The following is a 25,299-nucleotide window of genomic DNA, read 5'->3' on the forward strand; positions in this document are numbered from 1 at the left end:
AGTATTTTGCAGAATTTTCATCAAAACGATTTTCTGTATTACAAAATTTTTATATAATCAAAAATTTACTTCGCAGAATTTTTATTTGTTCGAATTTTTATTTGCTTGAATTTTCATTTTAGGCGCATTTTAAAAAATTTTTATTGAGTAAAATTTCTTTGCAGAATTCTGTAAAATACTAATTATAACAAAATAAAAATTCGAATTAAAAATAATTATGACAAATGAAATTTCATAAAATGAAAATTCTAACTAATGATTTTTAGAACATAATCATGCGTCCCCTTGATCTGCATTATATTTATTACCCAGGCCAACAAAATTAGCAAACTTTTTTGATGCGGCAAATGTTAGATCTGTTTCTGATAGGTTTTTTCATGACGAACACGAATCTGTAAACGAAAATTGCCTATCAGCTCTAGTTTTTGAGAAAAACGGGTTTAAAATGTTCAAAAATCGCGTTCTTGGCTAACTTTCAGTACCTCTAACACTGAAACAAAAGGTCGTAGAACCTTCCACTTGGGCTTAATTTGAAGCTTAATGTTTTAACTGTTATTCCCAAAAATGACCTATCTTGCACCATAACCTCAAAGTCATTTGTTATCCATTTTTGATTCCTAAATATTAATTTTGTAAAAGTTTGAGCGCGTACATCTAGTCCTTGAGGTTAAGGTGCAGCAATGTAATTTTTATGAACTACAGTCAAGGGATAAATTGAATTGAAGCTCAACAAGAAGGTTGACCTTTGATTTTATTGACTAGAGTTATTCAAATATTATCAAATGTGACCGTTCACGACAAAACAAGGCTTAGTTCCCAAAAGTAAATTTCACAGGGCAAGTGATTGAAGTAGAAGCAGAAACCAGGAACACGCTTGACATGCCCGTCTTTAGAACGTTATAGTGTCAAAAGTAATTGACATAAACAATTTCTGACTTTTGCATGTGAAAGAGCAACTTAAAATCTATCGATTAGCATCAAAAACTCAAAATTGATTTTTTGGGAGCTAAGCCTTGTTTTGTCGTGGACGGTCACAAATAAGTTCTGTAGTTAAATACTAGTTACCAACAATTTTGAGGTTATTAGTGAATAATATAATTTTTAGGGCTTGTAATCTAAAGTTCAAACTTTATTTTAAGTTCAAATAAATGGTTCTATGATCCTTTTTTCTTTGCTAGAGGTACGCGCTCAAACTTTTACAAAATTAATATTTACGAATCAAAAATAATAACAAATGACTTTAAGATTATGGTGCAACATAGGTCATTTTTGGGGATATTAGTTGAAACATTAAGCCTCAATTTAAGCCCAAGTGGAAGGTTCTACGACCTTTTATTTCAGTGCTAGAGGTACTCAAAGTTAGCCAAAAGCGCGATTTTTGAACATTTAAAACCCGTTTTTCTCAAAAACTAGAGCTGATAGGAACTTTTCGTTTACGGATTTGTGTTAAGCTTGAAAAAACATATCAAAAACAGGTCTGACATTTGCCGCACCAAAATCAGTGTTGGCCTGTGTTATTTTTAGAAATGAAGGGAAAATCAAAATTATAAAAAATTTGATTTCAATTCGATAGAAATAATTAATTCTACCTTCCATGGATGAAATTTTCCATAAATTGAAACTTCCAAAATATAAAAGAAAAAATTTAATGGGAAGCATAACCTAAATAAAAAAACAAATTACAGTATTTCAGTTTTGCACGGCAGAGTTGGAAATTAATATCGAAAAATAATCCAAATAATACGGATGAAGTTGATACCACTTTTGGATATAAAAACTTTTGCAATACAAATTTTAAAATCAAATTGATATTTTCGCAGAAAAAGTGCAATTTTAGGAAAAATATACGGTCCATCGTTATTTTTCTGTAATCATTTTGCCTTGTATGTTAATTTACCATTTTTTTTTTTCAAAGCCAAAGAGAGTAAATTCTGTATACATTTAGTTGCACTAGGTGAAAAATAAATGTAAAAATGAACGGTACCTAAAACTAAGGGTAAAGCGCGTTTTAATGATGTGACCTGGACAAGTGACTTGGCTGTGAGGAAGGCGAGAATCGAGTATACACACCAACTGGAATGTGTATATGGGGTGTGTTGAGACCGCGTATTTGAATATTTACATATACGAGTGCACTAACGTTATTCCTGAAAATGGCCATGAGCAAATTCTCATCTGCATAGACGATGCCACGTTGAAAAGCCATCTCTTTTATATATGTATGGTCGAGATACGGGAGTTTGAGCTTCAGTCTCATGCTTGAGAACCGCCACTTTCTCGCATCCTATTCTCTACCAACTTCTTACCCTTTATATATAGTATGTATGCACCTTTAGACATACAGATAAACCTCTAATGTATACCATATACATATTCATATTCTACAGTATTATTATTATCAATATAACTTCATTCATATATATATGTCTACATTTTATAAAAATTATATTATCTGGAATATAAGGAGATTCTACCAATATTGCCGCGAATTCACTATATTGTATTTTCATGCTGAATTTCATCTCATCATAAATTACAATTTTCATGGACAATTTTACTTCATCATTGTAAATATGAATACATTTTTGATGATGATTGAACCAATATTGTAAATTTCATCTAAAACCACATATCTATGCATTTGATAGATTAGTTATAAATTTTGTTGTTCAAATAAAATTTATTTATGCAAAAATATATGCTTGAGAATTTAATGTTGAATTTCGATTTATTTATATCAACTAAAGAATTTTATAATTTGTTGTTTTCAAATTTTTAACGCTTTTTTGTAGTTTATGGTAATGGCGCTGTTGTACGCTGTCAATTCACACAAGTAAACTCGTGGCCAAATATGCCTACACTTTTTTGTCCTTTTCTAACGCACGTGTTGCCATGACAACACATGAGTTAGAAAAGGACAAAAAAGTGTAGGCATATACAACATATACATAACCTTACATTTTCTCACCGTATCTTAAAATAATTATTTTCTTACATAACTGAAATTTTCAACATAATTTTTTTTTTTTTTTTATAAAAAAGACCAATAAATATGTTTTCACTCGCATTTTGTAGTCGAATAAGTAATGCAAAAAAAGAAATAAAAAAAATATCGAGGAAAAAAAATGAACAAAATTACTAATTGTTACAACTTATAAAGAATTTTAATAAGTGTCTATAAAAAAAAAATTTAATAGCGATATTTGTTTTTCAATCTCAGTGACAATTCAAATTGTTACCAAAAGTATTTTAATGCATAATATAAAAGCTTTAACTCAAGTCGTCTCAGTTATTTTTTATCTGATTATTTCTGAAATTTGAGAATGGCGTGACGACTATAATAAAAATCGTAATTTCACGCAAATGTCGCGCAATCTCTATCTCTCTATATATATACATATTTGAAAGATGACAGTTCACTTTATAACAACTGGAACATTTTTCAGTTGCTGAAATTTCAGGTTAAGAGCATTGATTTCTCGATTCATTCATGCCACATATGTACACATATATATATATATATATATCTGTGTGACGACAAAGCAGATTTTAAGTTTTTCTTTTTCTTCTTCTGCAATATACAGAGCGGAGAAATTTCACCGATTTTTGTGTGATAGCGATGAGTAGAAAATATAATAAAACGGAACAATTGAACGAAAGGCAAAGCGGATTATTAAAAAAAAACTTAATCCAGTATTCACTTTTATATATATATATATATATATATATATATATATCCATAAGAAATCGATTTTTGCTAGAAAATAAAATCCTGCCTCTATAATCTTTCATTTGATTCTTTTTTTTTACGTTCCTAGACAATTAAGGAGGATGGTGTGAGCGTAACATAACCTCAAACTAAAAAATGATTTTTAACGTCAACAAAAATATAACTAAATTTAATTTCAAATATTAATGCAATTGCAAAGATTAAATTATATAGACAACTCTGTTATCTATATCCGCCCCAAAATTACGATTTTAGTTTGAGGTTATACTACGGTCACCATTATTCTTATTAATTATAATATTATATTGTTAATTCAAATAAATTGGTTCATTCTTTATTTTTTTGTATATTTTTATTTTATTGAAAAATATTATACTACGGATGCCGTTAGAAAAACAAAATTAGCCTATAGATTTCTAGAAATTGAATTCAATCAACTCGCGCATATATACATTTCAAACAAACTAAATTAGATCCCTACCAAAAAAAAAAAAAATGAAAAAAAGATAGAGTGAACAAATTTAATTTGCTGTTTAATTCAATGCGAGTGCAATCAATGAGCAACAGATTTTCCTAACAGAATTGATGACACTAGCCCATATTTAATGATGCATGCTCAAGAGCCATTGGAAAATTGAATATTCAGCTATTTGCAATCAGTGGTAATTAATGCTGTGGATTGTCCAACATTCAACACACGTTCAACATTCATATTCAGGTAAAAATTAAAACAAAAATTGTAATTTAATTTAATTAGTATCAAATAATTAATGTAGTTACTAAATGTATAGTAATTTATACTTTTCATATAAATAGAACGTTATAATATTGTTATCTAAGAACTATACTTAAATTTTGAGACGTATGAATAATGCCTAAAATTAATTTTTTTAGAATTTTTATTTGATAAAATTTCATTAAATACATTGAAAAAAAAAATTTATTTGATTCAAATAATCGGTTACTTGATTATTATCAAATAAATATTTACTTGAATTAAATAATTTTTATTTGAATTAAATAAATTGTATTTTGATCAACAATTTCTTTATTTGAAACAAATACTATTTAATTGGCTCAAATAAAAATTATTTGGTTCAAGTAAACATTTATTTGATAATAATCAACTAACCGAATATTTGAATCAAATAAATTTTTTTTTTAGTGTAGAATTTGATTTTACGGAATCTATATTTGTTCGAATTTTTTACAATAAAAAGTTCGGTAATGAATAATTTTGTGAAATACAAATTCTTTTAAATAAAAAATTTGGGTTAATTTAAATTTACTTAAACACAAATTTAGAAAATAAAAATTATGCTAAAGAAAAGTTATAGTAAAGTAAAAAAAATTTTTTTAGTAAATATTTTAGAAATACAAATTTTATTTCTGCTAATAAAAAATGTTGAGAGTTAACAAAAAATTTTTTATTGTTATTAACGAGGATTAATTTATTAAAAATTAAAAATATTTTTTAAAAAAAGTTATGAAATATTAAAATTATGCTTTGACTATTGCAATCAATCGCTTTGTGATTGAACCCATATACAAAACGGTTATGAGAAAAAGAATTATGTTTTGAGGAAAAGAGAAGATAAATCACGATATGGAATCTATAAATCAAAATCCATCTATCACAGTTTGCGATTTAGAGTATAGAAAAAAGAAATAAAAATAGCAGAAATGAAACAAGGACATATGCAAAAATGTGCATTCAGAACAAACAATCAATCAAAAGGACGAATTTTCTCTTTATTTTTCTATATAGCATATATATCAGGTTTCGCTCTTTACGTAATTGATACATTGTTTGCCATCAACTTTATTGACAAAAGAATCATCATTTCATATACATATATAGTGAAACATAATTTTCTTAAATTATATATAAGTATATATACAATATTGACATATGAGGCATTTCATATGAGAATACGGGGTCATGTATCGGATTTTTCTCAAAATTCGGTAAATTGTAGGGATAGTGGTGCTAAATAAGTGTACAAATTTTGAATTTGAAATTTTTTATATTTTTCGAGATATTTACAATAACAAATTTGAGCAATATTTTTTTTAATTTACTTATAACTTTTTTCCTACTAAAAATAGAGAAAAATGTTGTAAATGTTTTTTTACGCAGAAGATCTTAAACTTTTAGAAAAAAATTATTTTTTTTTTAAAAATATTAATTTTCAAACAATTTTTTTAAAAAATAAAATTTGTTTATAACTTTTAAACATGTTCTCCCTCATTTAGAAGCGCGAAAAAAATCATGAATATTGTTTAAGTCATAATAAATTGATGGTTAAATTTTTGAGATGGCATTATATTTTGTTTTCGAGATATTAATTAATTAACTAAGAAAAGTTAATAAAAAATGAAATATTTTACGAACAAATAAAATTCGAGTAATTTTAAAAACACCATTAGAATGCTTATTAAAATCCGCATCCAACGAGCCCTATATGAACTATTTTGGATAAACGGGTGTTAAATTAATAATTAATAATAAAAATTATTTAAATAATTAATAACAGTTAAGGAAATGAAGATAAACCGTCAATTCTTTTTTTATTTGAAAGATCATCTAATTCTGTGTCAAAAAAATAATATTAAGTATTACCAAGAATCAAAAATTAATTATAAAATGTTATTTAGAAAAAGACTGAAAAATACCATGCCGAGTAGGTAGGCAGCCCCCTCCAACTTGTGTCGTAGGGTGCTGAAACCTCAATTTTCAATAATCATCTGTTAATAATTTAGATTTGTTAAAAATGTTATTTACACTGGTTTTATTTAACACAAAATTAGATGATCTTCCAAATAAAAAAAGAATTGACGATTTATCTTCATTTCTTCAAATATTATTAATTATTTAAATAAATTTTATTATTAATTATTAATTTAACACCCGTTTATTAGAAATAGTTCATATAGGGGTCGTTGGATGCGGATTTTGATAAGCATTCTAATGGTGTTTTTCAATTTACTCTAATTTTATTTGTTCGTAAAATATTTCATTTTTTATTAACTTTTGTTAGTTAATTAATTAATAACTTGAAAACAAAAAATAATGCCATCTCAAAAATTTAACCATCTATTTATTATGACTTAAACAATATTCATTATTTTTTTCGCGCTTCTAAATGAGGGAGAACATGTTTAAAAGTTATAAATAAATTTTATTTTTTAAACCAATTGTTTAAAAATTAATATTTTTTTAAAAAAATAATTTTGTTATTAACTATTAATATTTTGTTATATTGTTTAAGGTCTTCTGCGTAAAAAACATTTACAACATTTTTCTCTATTTTTAGTAGGAAAAAAGTTATAAGTAAATTAAAAAAAATATTTCTCAAATTTGTTATTGTAAATATCTCGAAAAATATTAAAAATTTCAAATTCAAAATGTGTAAAACTTATTTAGCACCACTATCACTACAATTTACCGAATTTTGAGAAAAATCTGAGACATGTATTCTCATGTGAAATGCCTCATATATAAATGACTTTCAATATTTTCGATTATTATATTGAATTGGTAAATGAAAATTTACACGGAGAAAAAAGAATTGTTGTGGTTACTAAAAATTAAGTCTACACAACAATTCCAGATTGTCAATATAGAACCAGCAGTTCTATTTGTTTTTGAGAAAAAAAAATTGTTGAAATCGGATTGTTATTAAAACTATTCGAATTGTTCGGTGAACAAGCAGAATTGTTTGATGAACAAAGAAAATTGTTATGGAACAGTTGAAATAACAAAACTAAATTGTTAAATATTATGTTCAATAGTAATAACTTACCGATAAACGATGAAATTGTCTCTTCATATCCATTCACTACATTTGGAATAGATTTCTTACTTTAACCGGATTTATTATTTAACAGCACTTTGTCATTTAAAAAAAATTAATAATAAAAGCAAAAGTGGCACATCTGCCAGAAGCAAACGACGCGACGATCTGCACGCCAGTTTGCGAGAATTCAAGATGACCACGTGACATGGAACAATAATCCTGTCAGCTGAACAAATTCGGATTGTTCCATCAGTATTTGACAAAGAGTTTGCTTCTGCAACTGTACGGAATTGCAAACTGAACTGAATTTGTGCCGAAGTGTCTCTGCCAAATGTTTATTCGAGCAAATGAATGTGTAAGATACGTCATTGTCGATATTCGGCAAATACGAAGGACGAATTGGTTCTTCCCGATTGTAGTCAGTCTACGGCGATCTTCCGACTTATTAACACGTATTTGTAACGACGGAAATAAATGAACTTTTATTTAATATTGTGCCATTTTCATTTTAATCCTTACAGTTGTTTTAACAAAAATAGGAATATTTTGTTGTCAGTTTTGTTCAGTTTGCAATTCCGTACAGTTGCAGAAGCAAACTCTCTCTCGATTGCTGATGGAACAATCCGGATTTGTTCAGCTGACAGGTTTATTGTTCCATGTCACGTGGTCATCCTGAATTCTCGCAAACTAGCGTGCAGATTGCGTCGCGTCGTTTGCTTCTGGCACATGTGCCACTTTTGCTTTTATTATTAGTTTTTTTTAAATGACAAAGTGCTGTTAAATAATAAATCCGGTTAAAGTGAGAAATCTATTCCAAGTGTAGTGAATGGATGAAAAGACAATTTCATCGTTTATCGGTAAGTTATACTCGGTTACTATTAAACATAATCTCACCTTAAAAATACAAAATATATTAAATATTATTTAACAACAAATTTCAACTCAAAATAATTTTTTGATTTCAGATTAAAGAATTTGATTTAGAAGCTGCATGTTCCACACATTTTAATGCAAATGAAACTGGTGATATGACCTACGGAAATCTGCTATTGATTATTTTAGAAGGTGAAAAAACTGAACAAATTGTATTAGACGGATCAAAGCTTTATTAATAAAACAAACTGTTTTGCCGATTTAACGATTTAGTTTTATTATTTCAACTGTTCCATAACAATTTTCTTTGTTCATCAAACAATTCTGTTTGTTCACCAAACAATCCGAATAGTTTCAATAACAATCGTATTTTAACAATTTTTGTTGTCCCAGCAACAAGTAGAACTGCTGGTTCTATATTGACAATCCAGAATTGTTGTGTGGACTTAATTTTTAGTAACCACAACAATTCTTTTTTGTCCGTGTGTTAAATGAAAATTCGAACAAATACAACATCTGTCGAAAAAAAAATTCGGCTAATAGAAAATTTTATCTATTCTATGAAATAAAAATTAAATTTTCAAGTATATTGTTTATGCGTCTCGTATTTCAATTTCTGCACAAGCAGTATAAAAAATAAATGCGACTTGGTTGATATATAAATAATCGAAGTTTAAAAAATATTCATGCGTCTTCATTATTTGGCAAACATCCTTTCTAGAATGTAGTTGAATAATGGAAAATTAATGTCTTCTACGCTATATATGAAGATCAACAAATTCGATTAAGTTAAGTTAGATCGAGGGAAAATGGAGAATGGGGCAAAAAGTTTTTATCGCGTTCGTTGCACGCGCTCACGATGAGAAAATGAACGTCATGGTATATACACGCAACTGGTTGCAGGCGCACTTTTTCCCTCTCTTTAACCATCAAAAGACCATCTTACTTTAATGACATATGTATGCTTCACGTATTTATAAAGATGCTTTTTTTCGAGTAGTGTAATCGACGAAGCAAGATGATTTTGTGAAATTGAATTTGTCGCCTCGTTAATTTTTTTTTTTTTTTTTCTAGTAAAAAGATTCCATTAGGCAGTTTAATTTTATCACAGTTGCGGGATTAAACTTTAATAGTGGCTACTTCATTTAGAGTTGAGCTTCATAGACTTAACCACTAAGTCGTAGTGGAGCCCAGGGTTGTAATGATGATAATAGTTTATATATATAAAAGGTAATGAAATACCAAGAGGGATATTTTTCGTCTTTAAGAAATTTATCGAAAGACCAAATTTATGATGCAATGAAAATTTTATATTATCAATAAAAATTGAAATAGATGTTTATGGTGGTTAGAATAATTATTAATATAGTTTTTAGAGGAATTACAATTTATTTATTTATAACTTTCACGGTATAAGAATAAAACTTGATTTATGGTTTTAAAGAAGGGGGCATCACACTCAAAAAAAGAATATTCGTCACTTAAATACGATGCTGAAGTACGCAACGTTTATGAGCAACGATTAGAAATCAATTTTTATTTAACATGGAAAATAATAGATTTTTTTACCTTAAAAAATATTTCTTTTATAATTTGTTAATTAATAAAAACTACAAGAAATAATTTTCAGGAAAAAAATTATTTCTTTAAAAATTGTTATCATAATAATTTTAAATAGGCGCCAAAAATATTTTCTTAATAGGGAATATACTTTAAGAAAAAACCTCCATGAAGTTGGCATCGACGCTCAGCGTTGAAAATTGTTTTTCACAGGACAAAAAATTTCAAATTATTTTTTTTTAATTTTCAATTCAAATAATGCCTTGAGAAATACTTTTCAAGGTATTATGTTGACCCAAAACTTTTTTAAAAATGATTTGATATTTTTGGTCCCGTGAAAAAAAAAAAATTTCGACGCTGAGCGCGATGCCAACTTCATGGAGGTAAGAAAAAATGTTAACATAACCTCAAAACTGAGAAATTTTTTTTTAACTATTTAACGCAAACAAAATTATGATTAAAATTAATTGCAATCAATTTTAGAAGATCTTGTTATGCATTTTGCAGAAAAACGATGTTAATTCAAAATCTTTTTTTAAATAATTATTTTTTTCAACATTTTTATGTTTTTTCTTTTAGCTCAAACAAAAATCACAATTTTTATCTAATTTTAATAAATAAGGGATTATTTTATTCAGTAAGACATTCTCTACAATATTTTTATTTTATTAAAAGTAAGAATGTCTGAGAATGTCTTACTGAATAAAACAAGCCCTTGTTTTTAAAAATTTAGATAAAAATATAAAAAATAATCAAAAGTATATGTATTAATTAAAATATATGTTGATTAAAAAATAAGTATTCTCTTTAAATAAAATTTTTTTTAAATCAATAAATGTATAATTAGTTGATGTACTCACAATTAAATACTTGTATTAATTCTTCGAGTTCATTGTTTCTTAACTACACGATGACTGGATTCATTTTTGAAAAAATAAAAACACGTAAAATCCACCAAATAATCCGAAAATTTTCGCGCACACACTACACTTTGAGGTTAAGTAATATAAGGTTATTCAAGTTGGGTGGGGGAAAGCCAAGATGGATGATGGCTGGTGCACCTATCAGCCTATCAGCATTCATTCCCACGAGAAATTTCTCGTGGGAATGAATGCTGATAGGATGCTTGTGCACCAGCCATCATCCATCTTGGCTTTCCCCCACCCAACTTGAATAACCTTATACGATTAATCGTTATGGCGACCCGTGGTGGCGACTGCAGCACGCTCTACAAGTATATTGGGATGTCCGTTAAGGGCGTGGCTTATTATTTTAACCAACGTGCAGTAGTATCATTTTTCGCCACTATGCCTAAAAGTTACTCTGATTGGTGTAAAGTGGACAAAAATTCTACTTTCAATACACACTAATTTAAAAATATCAAATTGATACCAAAAATATTAAATTGATATAAAAATTTGTAACAATTTTATATCAGTTCGATACTTTTAACCCCTTCGCAGTCCAGTTAAAAATCGCTGGTGGGCCTAAAACGGTCCGAAAAAAAAGTTTCCAAAAAAATATATGACTTCATCATATTTAAGGTTTTTGTGGTCGCTGAATTCGAATTTGAGGTCAGTTTTTCAAAATTCAAAATGGCGGATCCAATATGGCGGACAAATTTTTAAAAAATCAATCCAATTTGCCTGAAATTTGTTACTCGGGGGTTTTTGGGGTCGCTGAATTCGAATTTGAGGTCAATTTTTCAAAATTCAAAATGGCGGATCCAATATGGCGGACAAATTTTTAAAAAATCAAACCGATTTGCTTGAAATTTGTTACTCAGGGGTTTTTGTGGTCGCTGAATTCGAATTTGAGGTCAGTTTTTCAAAATTCAAAATGGCGGATCCAATATGGCGGACAAATTAAAAAAAAAAATTTTTTTTAAATTTGTCCGCCATATTGGATCCGCTATTTTGAATTTCAAAAAACCGACCTCAAATTCGAATTCAGCGATCCCAAAAACCCCCGAGTAACAAATTTCAGACAAATCGGATTGATTTTTAAAAAATTTGTCCGCCATATTGGATCCGACATTTTGAATTTTGAAAAACTGACCTCAAATTCGAATTCAGCGACTAAGAAAACCCCCGAGTAACAATTTGTGGTCAAAACGCATTAATTTTTAAATTATCCGCCATATTGGGTTGCCATATTGGATCCGCCATTTTGAATTTTGAAAAACCGACCTCAGATTCGTAATCAGAGACCCCGAAAACCCCTGAGCAACGAGTTTCATGTAAATCTGATAAATTTTAAGTTTTCATGGTCGCCATTTTGGGTCCGCCATTTTGTTTTTTTGAAATCTGACTTCAAATTTGGATTCAGCGACCCCAAAAACTCCCGAGTAACAAATTTCAGGCGAATCAAATTAAATTTAGTATTATTTTTTTGCGATGGCCATATATGGCCACTTGCACAAAGGTGGCACGACTTTTTCTGGCCACATATGGGCCCTGGACTGTCAAGGGGTTAAATTAGTGTGTAGTTAAAAAAGTTTTTAACAGAGAGCGCTTCGCAATAACGGGACATCCCAATATTCTTATTTTCCTTAGAAAATATTCTCAAAGGAAGTATTTTAAAACTCTCTCATTGACAAATTTATTAATAAATTTCTTCACTTCACTGAATTTTTAAGTATTCAAATTAATTTTATTACAACACTTGAAAATTTTTAATTATTTCTATGGTTCAAATCATTATCAATAATTTAATTATAAATGAACAAAATTTAAACATTGCACCACTTGATAAATATATATTTCATGCGTTGTCAATTAATAATTTCCTGTCACACAATATCTTATTCGCCATATGAAATTTGTAAACAAACCGGGTTGGGAAGCAGGATCTCAAAATATGTTCGTCCAAAGAGCAGAGTTGGGTAGGATTCAAATTTTGTCCAACAATAATTTTCGGAAATTGGTTGGTTTCCATTGTCCCCACTCTCCATTTGTCATAATTCCCGTCAACTACCGCACCCTGCTTTAGTAAAAATTTAATGAATTTATTGTTAAAATTAAAAGATACTATAAAGTTACTGATGGAGCATTTACACCTTTGGTAAAAAAATTTTTTATTTAGATTTTTCGAAATGCAAAGATCTGATTGGTTGTCCATTATCAATCAGATTGTGAACAACCAATCAGATTTGTGTATTTCGGAAAATGCAAAAATAAAAATTTTTTTTTACCAAAGGTGTAAATGCTCCATGAATTTTTACTAGATCAGGGTGCGGTAGTTGACGAAAATTATGACAAATGGCAAGTGGGGACAATGGAAACCAACCAAGTGTATTTAACTGTTTAGGCTGTGTTTACAATACAATAAATTTAAATATTGCACAATTTCCGAAAATTATTATTTACTAAAGTTTTTTTTCATATATTTCAGTTACAAATTTAAAACAGTAGTAATTTTATTAGAAAATATATTTTTTCAATTCAAATAAAAAGGAACTTTTACTTTAAATCTGTTTTTTAAATGCTTTGTTCAACTCTTTTTTTTTTAAATCCCATCTATGTGAGCGTTAGTCAGTACAGTAGTTTTCATTTATGAAGAGGGATCACATTTAAAAGGTGTGCCATACGAAGCTTGAAAACAACTAAAGGAAATACGTAGAGAAAGTATTTAGAAAAGCAGCGAAGATCTTTTTGCAATGTTATCCCAAGTTCATTTTACGTATATCAAGGCGAGAAGAAACGAGATCCTATAAACAATAAAACTTTTCTACTGATTGAAAAGTTTACTCACGGATTTTAAGAGAATGAATTGAAAAACAATTTTAAATGAAAATTTTAGTTAAAACATCGTCAATAATTTGGAGAAAAAAAAAATTTGTGAATAAAGATAAATTTATTAAAATAGTAAAATATTAAAAATATGAAATAATACAATCGTTTATGAACATTCAAATATGAAAATTAAAAAACATATATTTACTTTGAGGTTATGTTTGATACTATGTCATAGATGACGCATGGCTGTTGTAGATAGTTAAAATTTCTGCGCATGCGTTGTTTCAAATATCTTTTATTTTAGAAAAAATATTCCCTCTAAGTAGATAGAAATATTTAGTAGTAAATATTTTCATCTAATTATATTTTTGAGGTATTCATTTTTCTCATTGTGAAATTGAAAATTTTATCTCGTCAATTTCCGTAGAGATAAGGAAATAATTGAAAAAAATGGTTTATTTTCTTTTTTAAAACATACACTATATATATATAGCTGAAAATAAGATCCGCGTGAAAAATGATCTTCTTGACATCGGGAGAGAACCCTTCAGTATAGAGAAATTTTGACAGCAGTTTCCGGACTGTGATGGATTGCCCTTCTTCGAAAACGGAAATTATAAAACAACCTGAACAATGACAAAATGGTACAAGGCGAAAGGATCATTTCCACTGACAATATTAACTTTTTAAACGTTTTAAACTTAAAAATATACATGTGTTCAATTTCTTATGTAAATGAAAAAAAAAAAAATTTCAATTTTAATTTTCAATTATAATATTCAGGAAAAATTGAAAAATCTTTTATTATAGATAAATTTCTACTATAAATCTATTTGAGAATTATTTTAGAATGCGAATTGTGAATTTGAAAAGAGAATATATAGGGGAAAGCCAAATAGTATAAGGAAAGTGACAAAAGAGATGTATAGAGAGATTGACGCTTTTTGGCGAATTCGATTTCCAATTTAATGTATAAAAAGTCGACTCTTTCTCATTTTTATACTCTCTGACGAAATATTTTTCTCTGCGAGAAAAGAAAGTTTCTGTATATAGATAGAAAAAGGAAATGGGACTAAGGGAAAAGAACGATAAGCCGTTGAAGAATGGATTGGTCAACAGAAGTTGAAGTGAAACGTACTATATTGATCGACTTCACTAACTATTGTGCTTCTATTGAAGACATTATGTACGTGTTACAATAATAAAAGACGCGGTATATATATATATATATATATATATATATAACATTAAAAGACATGAAAAAAACTTTTCTTAAAAGTTTTAATTAAGTATTATTATCCATTTTATATAACAACCCAATGGAAAAAATACCATTGGCGTATTAATGGCCCAATAATGGGAGCCAGGAATGCCAATATAATTTCAATAATGGCACCCAATAATGGACCATTATTGGTAAAGTCATGGGCTGTCCACGCCGATAGGAGAGACATCGGGCAGAAAAAAATTTCGACAAGAAAAAAAATTTTCGATCACTGCTTATATAACAATCTAATGGCACCTCAACTGCGAGAAATAGTTATGATATTCGCCCTCCCTGTGGCGTTGAGCGAACTAAAGTCCAGAGCTGAGCCATCAGCGCAGCGCGGGAACATTTGAAAAATTTGATTTTATTGGATATTTTATTTTATAATTAACGAATTATTAAGTATGACATTATGTTATTAATAATTATTTATGACATTAATTATTTATTAAGTTAATTATTTGTCATATTTAAAATAAAAGAAAATATCTAATAAAATCAAATTTTTCAAATGTTCCCGCGCTGCGCTGATGGCTCAACTCTGGACTTTAGTTCGCTCAACGCCACAGGGAGGGCGAACATCATAACTGTTTCTCGCAGTTGAGGTGCCATTAGATTGATGTATAAGCAGTGATCGAAAATTTTTTTCTGCTCGTTGTCTCTCCTATTTATTGGATTTGAGACAAACTCTTTTTTGGAAGTAATGGTTTCACTAATACTTTGATGACCATTTTTTGATTTTAATTTAATTATTAAAAATAAAAAAATAATAATAATAATAACTATTAAAAAATAATAAAAATAAATTTTTTTTTAATTATTGGTTTTTTAAATTATTATTAAAATTTTTAATATTGGATAATTATTGGTTACCAATAATTTGCCAATGATGGTTGCCAATCATTGGCATCGGCGTGGACAGCCCATGACTTTACCAATAATGGTCCATTATTGGGTGCCAATGGTTTTTTCATTGGCTCCCATCATTGGGCCAATTAATACGCCAATGGTTACTCGTGGCAGTTTCCCATTGGGAAAATTCTCTATGCGCAGTTTTTGGAATTTTCAATTTGTTAAATAAAAATTCTCATAATAAAAATCAGGATAAATTCAATAATTGAACAGAAATTCTATTCAAGAAAATATTCTTTTGATAATTCAAGATTAGTTTAGGTAAGGTTGGAATTGGAATAATTAGGTAAGGTTAGATTAGATTAGGATAGGAATAGTTAGGTTAGATTAGGTAAGAAATATTTAGATAAGGTTAGATTAGGTAAGGTTAGGAATGGTTAGATTAAATAAGCTTAGGTAAGATTTGGTTAGATAAGGTTAGGTTGGGTTAGGAATGGTTAGGTTAGGTTATGTTAGAAATGATTAGATAAGGTTAGCTTAAGTTAAAAATGATTAAGTTAAAGAAGGTTAGGTAAGATTGGCTTTAAGGTTAGGTTAGGAATAGTTAGGTAAGGTTAGCTTAGGTTAGGAATGATTAGGTAAGGTTAAGTTAGGAATAGTTAGATTAGGATAGGTTAGAAATGGTTAGTTGAGGTAAGGTTAGGTAAGAAAAAATTAGGTTAAGAATAGTTAGATAAGATTAAGTAAGGTTAGGTTAGAAATGGTGTGCCAATTAAACAAGTTCCTATAACCTAAAAATCATAACTTTTTCCCCCGAAGTCGAAAGTTAAATTTTCATGCAGATTTTTAAAAATTTGACTCAAATGTATAAAAAATATATTGTGTCAATTTTTTTTTTTTTAAAGAGACCAAAACTGATAAAACTTGAATTTGAACAAAAAAAAATGAACTTTTGAAACTAAAATGGGTTAAATCGAAATTTGACCTCAATAAAATTCGATCCACTGGTAATTTTGAACTAATGAGTGTCTTATAGGGCATATTCATGCGTCTCTAATAATAAAACAAAAGCGTTAAAAATGTCGAGTGTGAAAGAAAGAATCGATCTATTCGTTGAAACAGAAATTCCGCACTATTCTCAAACCAGAACAATAATGTTACCGACATTGTAACCACCTTCATTACAGAGGCTGTTGTGTAAATAATAGGACTCCAACGCACTAATGGCAATGTATATATAACAAGCGTCTAAAATTTACATGACGAATATATATATATATTTATGTATGTTTGTCTATTTTTTAATGAAAGAAATATTTCTCTCTTTCACGTGAAACGAAATTCAATATTTAAAATTTTTTTTTCTATTTTAATTAATGTAATTTAAATTCTTATTGAAATTCAAAAAAAAAAAATTGTTTTTAAATGTTAAAAATTTTCTTTATTTCAAGTAATGTAATTTAAATTCTTATTATTGAAATTTAAAAAAAAAAAATTTCCTACATTGTGCTCAAAGGCATGCCTAAAACTTATGCCATCTATTATATAGAAAGTTAAGGTAGAAAGTTAAAAAAAATCAGGCAATTTAAATTCAGCACATAAAATTACACTTATACACATATAATGCCTCTATATAGTATATAGTCAACAAGGGCTTTATAATGATGAAGTGTGGCAGTTTGTCAAATTAACATATCTTCGGCCTTTTACTCATTTCTGTCTTTTTTTTCACCCAGCAAGATTGTGTACGGAAATGGCTCTACTCCCCTGAAATGCTTTCCTTGCTCCTATTATACGAAAACTAGAGCACGACTCACAAGCTTTGCTTGCTATTCAAGAGCTTTTAGTTTCTTCTTTATATACGAGTTCAGAATTCACGTATATAAACTTATCCTTTTCGAGCAAAAAAAAAAAAAAAAAAAAACGAAAAAAAAAAAAGTTAAAGAAAAAACTAATACCACTTATAACGAAGAGAGAGACATGACTAATTATTATCATCGCAAGAGAATTGTTCCTTTTGGAAGACGCATTTATAAATAAAAAGAAAAAAAAAAGTGGAACACAAGAATATTAATAATCGCACAGCTTTCTAAATCTTTATAGTGTAGAAAACTGTATCATTTTTTTTTTAAAAGGAAATTGAGTTTATAATTTTCAATTGAAATACACCGAGAATTTTGTAGATGGAACAAAAGAAAGTAATTTTTTTTATTCTATGAATATTATAAAAGGAAAGGAATTTCATTGTAGGAAAATAATACCATCTCGTTAGGATTTTGACATAACCTCAAAACAGTTTCGCAGGAACAGCAAATGTAGAAAAATAACCATTATTTCAACCCTAAGGTATAGACTGTAATTATTATACATTTTTAGGACCGCTGAAACTAAATCCGATGTCCATTTTACCCCATCATGTCAGGATTTTAACATAACCTCAAAAAAGTATTACAGAAACACCAAAAAAAAAACATTTCAACCCTGGAATACAAAACGGTGTTTATTATAAGTTTTTTCGGTCACTAAAACCGAATCCTATGTCCATTTTACCCCAACACGTCAGGATTTTGACATAACCTCAAAAAATGTAAACAGGAAGACAAAAAATAGAAAAATAATCTAATCCTGGGATTCAAACCATGTTTATTATACGTTTTTGGAGTCGCTGAATCCATATCCGCTGTCCATTTTACCCCATTACTTCATGATTTTGACATAACCGCAAAAAAAAAACCTTTGCAAGAACATGAAAAATAGATTTCAAACCCTGGGATTCAAACCACGTTTAATATAAGTTCTTAATGTCGCGGAAACTGAATTGGATGAATCCACATAACCTCTTTACCCTATAACCTAAAATCCTGACGTTATGGGGTAAAATAGACAACGGATTTTGCTTTAGCGACCCCAAAAACTTATAATAAACATGATTTGAATCCGAGGATTGAATTATTTTCCGATTTTTTTTGTATTCCTGTGAAGGTTTTTTTGAGGTTATGTCAAAACCCTGATGTGTTGGGGTAAAATGGTTTTTTTCAATTTTTTTTCGTTCCCTTGAAGATTTTTTGAGGTTATGTGATGGGGAAAAATGGATACCGAATTATTTTTTATTTTTTGTGTTCGTGTGAAGGTTTTTTTGAGGATAAAAGAAATTTTCAGTTACTTTTCTCCTGAGTTTAAAATATCGAAATATTGCCTTAATGTTCATTATAAAATTTTATACATTCTGGCATTAAGGACAAAAATGAAAAACAATCTATATTCTAATTTAAAAAATTTTCTAATACAATTAATAGAATGATTTTAAAAATTTAGACTAAAATATTTATTTGACCCTATAAGTTAAATTGGATAATGAACACATCATTTACTCTTGTCAATAGAGAAATTTAAAATAGAAATAACAATTCAATAAAAGTCAAAGGCATAAAATCTTGCCTCTGTCATTATTTTATTTCCAACAGTTCTTTGTGTCATTATGGAACTGTTTACTTGTCTTTTCTTTCAGTTTTCACATTGTACCATAGAGTCTTGAATAAATAAACGTGATCGGTTGAGAATCAAGAGAGAGAGAGTCTGGCGGCCGCAAACAGCTCCAATGGAAACTGCAAGTTTCCAAGTTCTCTCCCCTATTTACAACTCTGATGTGCTTATATTATTGGTTTTTACTCGAAATTAGTTTCAACTTCAAATTTAACACACTTTGTATTTTAGATACTTCCTGACAGTATATTTAAATTATATATATATGTATAGAGATACGTCGTTAATGCACGAGAATTGCTTTTACAGAATATCCGGTCGAACTATTTTATATGTTATTGCTAAAATTGTTGGACAGTTGGTTAACCCTTAAACTCAGTTAGTTCTATTCACATCGATTAGTATATATATATATATATATATATATATATATATATATAATAGTATAGGAAATAATAAATGAAAAGGGGGTTACGAGAACGTAGAAGAAAAAGTTTTAAACAGCAATTTTAAACTTTTCGAAATTTATAAATATAAATAAACAAAAGGTGAGAGTTTAAAGACTGACAATTAAATGTATAGGTGACGATACGCGACAGAAGGTATACCTTAGCTACGAAAAAGTTTAGGTTATGTTTAGTGATAGTTTTATCTAATAGAAAGTTCTTTTTTAAATCAGCAAAATTAGATTTTATTGAATATTTTGGATGTAATAAATATCAATGGTTTATATAAAAATTTGATCTCCTTTGTCTATTTTCAGACCAAAAATGAAAAACATAACCTAGAATATTTTGGATATTTGGTTCCTTTTATCACGGAAAGTCACACACACACACACACTCTTATTTTCCAATTACTTTAATTGTTATTTAATAAATATTAATATAATTTTAATAAAATTGGCTAAGAACCAAAATTTTATACTAAACCAAAAATAAACCACAATAATCAAATTTCCTTTTGTTATAGTGCTTAATTTTGAGGTTATGTTTGCTTTTTGACCTATCATCTTTAGCCAAACATTCAGATTATGTTTTCACTTTGACCTATGATCTTTTGACCTTAAAGCACTTAATCTGTAAGTCATGAAGGCATTTTAACGTATGAACTTTAATTTTGAGGTTATGTTTGATCTGTGACTGAATTTTGTGGTTGTTGGACCTATGACCTTCAATTTCGAGGTCATGTTTGACATATGGCCTTTAATACTAATATATATATATATCTTCCTATATTACAAAAAGATATCACCGCCGCCGCTCTTTCAAGAATTCTTGACCTAAGAGGGGGGAGTCCCCCCTCCCTCCTCTCATTTCCCCTCCTCCGCCAAAAATGACCTAAATTTTGAGGTTATGTTTGTTTTAAGACCCTAATAAAGCAGTAAGTCCTTCCCCCTTCCCTCATCTCTCTCTGTATTTCCCGCCAAAAATGACATAAATTTTAAGGTTATGTAAATTTCAAGACTTTCAATATAGCCGCAAGTGGAGGTGGAGTTCCCGCCAAAAATGACTTGAATTTAAAGGTTATGTTCGTTTCAAGACTTTTTAATAATTTATTGGTTTTTAGGCAATTTCATTGAAATTATTTTTAAAAATAATTTCTTAATGTCCAGTTTAATTTATTTAATTATTTATTTATTATTAATGTAATTAGTTTATTAATTAAAATTTAATAATTTTAATTTAATTCAATCCTCTGAGAGAAATTCTGAATCCTACGCGACTTTGAACGCTACGCGAGTTGAATACTAGGCGAAAAGGTCAAAATTTCTGAATCAGCGTTGGCGGTGAAATATTTTAATATTACAAAGTGATACTTGTAAATTACTGAGTAATACAAAAAGTAGGAAACAAAATATGTCCAGGAAGTTAGACCAGTAATGTTAATATTTTTTTTTTTTAATTTTAACTTTACTGGTCTAATTTCCTGGATATAAATAAAATCCCCTTTTCAGAATGTAAATGTATTCTATATATATATATAAATTTAAGGTATTTGTGTACTCACTTTGAATCCTTTATACCACTCTTTGATAGTCGCTTCATCGTATCTCGTATGCGACTTGAGGAAGTCCATATCCTCCTTACTCAATTTGTCTTTACTCCCAAAACAACCCATTTTAGGTGCGAGCTGTAACAGAAAGGGATTCCATCTTCAAACTCAATTTCCACAACATCGTAAACGTGTGAAGCTATAAAATTTATGAGCTTCTATTTGCTTCATGCGATCAAGAACGAGAGTACGTGGCGTCGCTGAAGCAATAAAATTGTTTTTTTTTCAATAATTATACTCTCTATTTGCACTATATATACATAATCTTCAAAATCTCTTGACTTTTCACTATAAACTTGCGGTCAAATAACAATGTAAAACTATATATATATATATATATACATTAACATAACAACATATATATATATCTCGTTCTCTCTCGTGCTGTTTCTAAAAGAAGATAAATGATCCTTGGGTGATACCATTTCTCACTGGAAAACAATGTCTGCCTTTTTTGCGCAAGTTTCCCAGCAGGAGAATCGTTATATAATTCTCATCCGGAAAATATATATTTTCATAGAAAGAGAATTACTGTCACGTAATTAAGAAATATATATAACTTATCATTTACCATGATTTGTTGTGTATATAAAGAATTAATTCTTTTAGGAAAAGGAGGAAGAGAATTTTTATTTTTGTAATATTACAAGATATATATTAAAAACGCACATTCAATGTTTTATGATTCGATATTAGGTATCAAATTGTTACAAATAATAGGATCACTTTTAAGAATTGATCCGAAAATTAAGATCATTTTTTGATGCCTAAATTGGTATCAAAGTATAACTGTCATGGCAGGTATGCTATTATTGACAAATTTATTAATCAATTTTTTCATTGCACCGGATTTTTAAGTAGGGGAGAGTGGGGCAAAACGGGGTACCTTTTTGGAATTCTCGATTTACAAAGAATCTATCAAATAAATTAGTTCAAATGTCGTTGAAAGTTCTTCCTTGAACATTAGAGAATAAGAAAATAAGGTCGATTGTATGAAAAAAATTTTTTTGATCAATTTAAACCAGCTTTTTCAAAAAAAAAAATGCAAAGTACCCCGTTTTGCCCCGATGGTGGGGCAAAACCGGGTACCATCAAGAAAATATATAAATCATGGAATATTCTTTAACTTTTTGTTCAATTATTATTATATATCACTTACATTATAGAAAATAATTAATATTCAATAAATTTAATTTAAATATATTATATTAATAATGAATAACAGCAGTTAAATCTTTTAAAACGAATTTTTTCATTTTTTCATTAATTTTTTATCGTTTATTTATCGTTATGGTAAATAAATGATATATCGAAAGTTAAACATCGATTTCGAAACATACATGTTGATTATTTTGAGATAAAATTTAAATATGTATAGTGTAATGCATTTAAATTTTAAATATATCCGATTTTGCCCCGCACTGCATTTTTTAACAAAATGTAAAATTCTCAGCTTAATGTTAATAATTTAACAATTACTTTTAATGAAAATTACTCGTAAATAAATGCTGAAAAAGATGTAATACTTGCCGAAACGAATATATCGACACAAAAAGTTTTATAAGTGATTTACTTTCGATAAAAAAAAATCGATTTTCTTTTGACCTAAAATTTAAAAGTCGCATAAAATATAATAAATAAATTTTTATATACTGGTTATGTAATTAAAATGATGTTAGTTGTAATATAAAAGATGTATATGTAATAGGTGACATAAATGGAAATACCTATCATGGAAAACTGGGGGTACCCCGTTTTGCCCCACTCTCCCCTATTCAAATTAATTTTTAGTAAGAATTTAAAGAAAAAAGAAGCGATAATTATTAAGTTTTCTTAATTTTGACATAGAATTTGTCAAAATCGGAGACAACGTATTTTCAAATATTTACAAGTTTAACCTTCAAACTAAATTTTATTAAGTCTAGATGTTATTTGTTTTTGGTAAAAATCCACATTTTATTTTTAAAATTCTTATTAAATGAGCTTTCGCCCGTCAACGTCGGGCCTCATCAGATTTAAATACTGAAATTAAATTTACATTTTTTGAGTTTGTTATAAAAATAAAATTTAATTGACGGGCGAAAGCTCATTTAATAAGGATTTTTAAAAATAAAATGTGGATTTTTACCAAAACCCAAATAATATCTAGACTAAATTATATGCAAATCCAAAAAAATTATCATCTATACTAAATTTTATTAAATTAATCAAATTTTTTTCTCAATTTTTTTTACAATAATAAAGTTTAAAAATTACTATTTCAAAACTACTCATTGCAAAAGTAATTTGATTTAACTAAATAGGAGAAATAATTATTTAAAATTTGTCTTATATTGTCAAATTTACTATAGGGGTGTAAAATTTTAAAATAGAATGCCCATATAATATATTCCGACAAATATAAATAATAAATGCCCAAACTTGTCGGAAAATCCTAATGACTGTGTTTCCGTGCAATCTTCAATTACAAATTCATCAGCATTGACCGTCGCGCACGAGTAAAGCATTATAATTTATTATTATTATTATTATTATCATAAATCAATGATCGTTATATATATACGTATGTATATTATCGAATGCAGAGAGGGACATGTGGTCATAGTATTGTTTTCACCGAACATATAGTTCGTGACGGGGTCGAACGTGTATCAATATAAACACGTGTGATAGTGTCACACAGCGCGCACAATGGTCAAACCCATTACATTACTTAACATGGTGACGAGTTGCAACCACAGGACCTTATAACACGCTTATCGTACGTTGCATTGTGTTGAGGTTTCTCGGATGTACCCACCACCCATGTCTCTACATAAAGGGAAAGTTTCGTGACCTCGTTGATGACTCGCTTAATGCGCTGAATATCAAAGTCATATAACTCAATCCATTAATTCAATTTCCTGTTCGTCGCACAACACAAAACAAAAAGAAAAAAAAAAGTTCAAGAGAAATCAATTTTCAAGAATGTATTACAAGATATCAAAAAAACATACTGGGTCAATCCATTGTATTTTGACTAAAGTCGTCGTTGACTAATTTTCAAAAAAATTATAATACTTTGCAGGAATGATTTTGAAATTATCAAGATCATGAAATGTAAAGAATTTTATTAAAAAATTTTATTATTTATTGTAAAATATGAATTTAAAGAATATGAGGTGTCAATTTTTTAGCCTAATGTCTTAAAAACGCTACCCAAATATCTTAGAATAGGATACTTCTTTTTGCAGTGCTTTAAATTCATATTTTACAATAAATAATTAAATTTTTTAATAAATTTTTTTTCATTTCGTGATCTTGATAACTTCAAAATCATTCCTGCGAAGTATTATAATTTTTAAAAAAGGTAAGATCACTCAGCGGCGCCATATTCGCAAAATCAAAAAATGGTACACGGAGAAAAATGAGTTTGCTATTATATGGATAGCTAATTTTTAGCTACAGTAGGGGAGACCGAGGAGGAAAGTAACAGAGGAGGAAAGTAACAAAGCTTATAACTTTTAAACAAATTATCGGATAGACATGGTTCAAACATATTTTTAGTCGGCACTGTTCCCCCTTCCTCCTCCATAGTGTGTCCGAGCCTGACAGGAAAGGTTAGGTCTGATTCCGGTGTGACGTGCAGAAAAAACGTCAAAAGTAAGTTTTCGTTCAAATTTTCAAATTCTCGTATTTCTTTAATTTTATTGTTTTTCAAAATGTGCCTTTCGTTATTTTGTAGCCTTATTATCTGTCTTTAAGTTGTGCTTAAACAAACAATTTAACAGTTGTGTAGTTTTAACTTTTTTGTTGACATACAAGAAAAAATCGACCGAGGAGGAAAGTAACACGCTACTTTTCTCCTGTTGTCGATATTGTCCATGTTTTAATTAATGATTGAAGCAAATCGTATTTAATTTTACGAATAACAGAGATTTATTTAAGAAAAACCTGTGATCT

General features: G+C 28.4%; 2 protein-coding genes across 5 annotated transcripts in view; both read right to left on the reverse strand.

Annotated features, from left to right (window-relative positions):
- LOC127285229 (neurocalcin homolog) overlaps positions 1–25,299 on the reverse strand; it is a 229,210-nt gene that overhangs the window by 73,122 nt on the left and 130,789 nt on the right. The window lies entirely within an intron of this gene.
- The window catches only part of LOC127285211 (neuronal calcium sensor 2), a 192,067-nt gene that overhangs the window by 36,232 nt on the left and 130,536 nt on the right, over positions 1–25,299 (reverse strand). For all 3 annotated transcript variants that reach the window (XM_051311119.1, XM_051311101.1, XM_051311109.1), the window contains one exon: positions 21,313–21,435. In XM_051311119.1, coding sequence (XP_051167076.1) covers positions 21,313–21,423 — 111 coding nt within the window. In that variant the 5' untranslated portion in view covers positions 21,424–21,435. The remainder of the gene's footprint in view (positions 1–21,312; positions 21,436–25,299) is intronic.

This window comes from Leptopilina boulardi, unplaced genomic scaffold (genome assembly GCF_019393585.1).
Source record: "Leptopilina boulardi isolate dan_hultmark-lab unplaced genomic scaffold, ZJU_Lbou_2.1 LbouV2_121, whole genome shotgun sequence".
NCBI classification, from domain to species: domain Eukaryota; kingdom Metazoa; phylum Arthropoda; class Insecta; order Hymenoptera; family Figitidae; genus Leptopilina; species Leptopilina boulardi.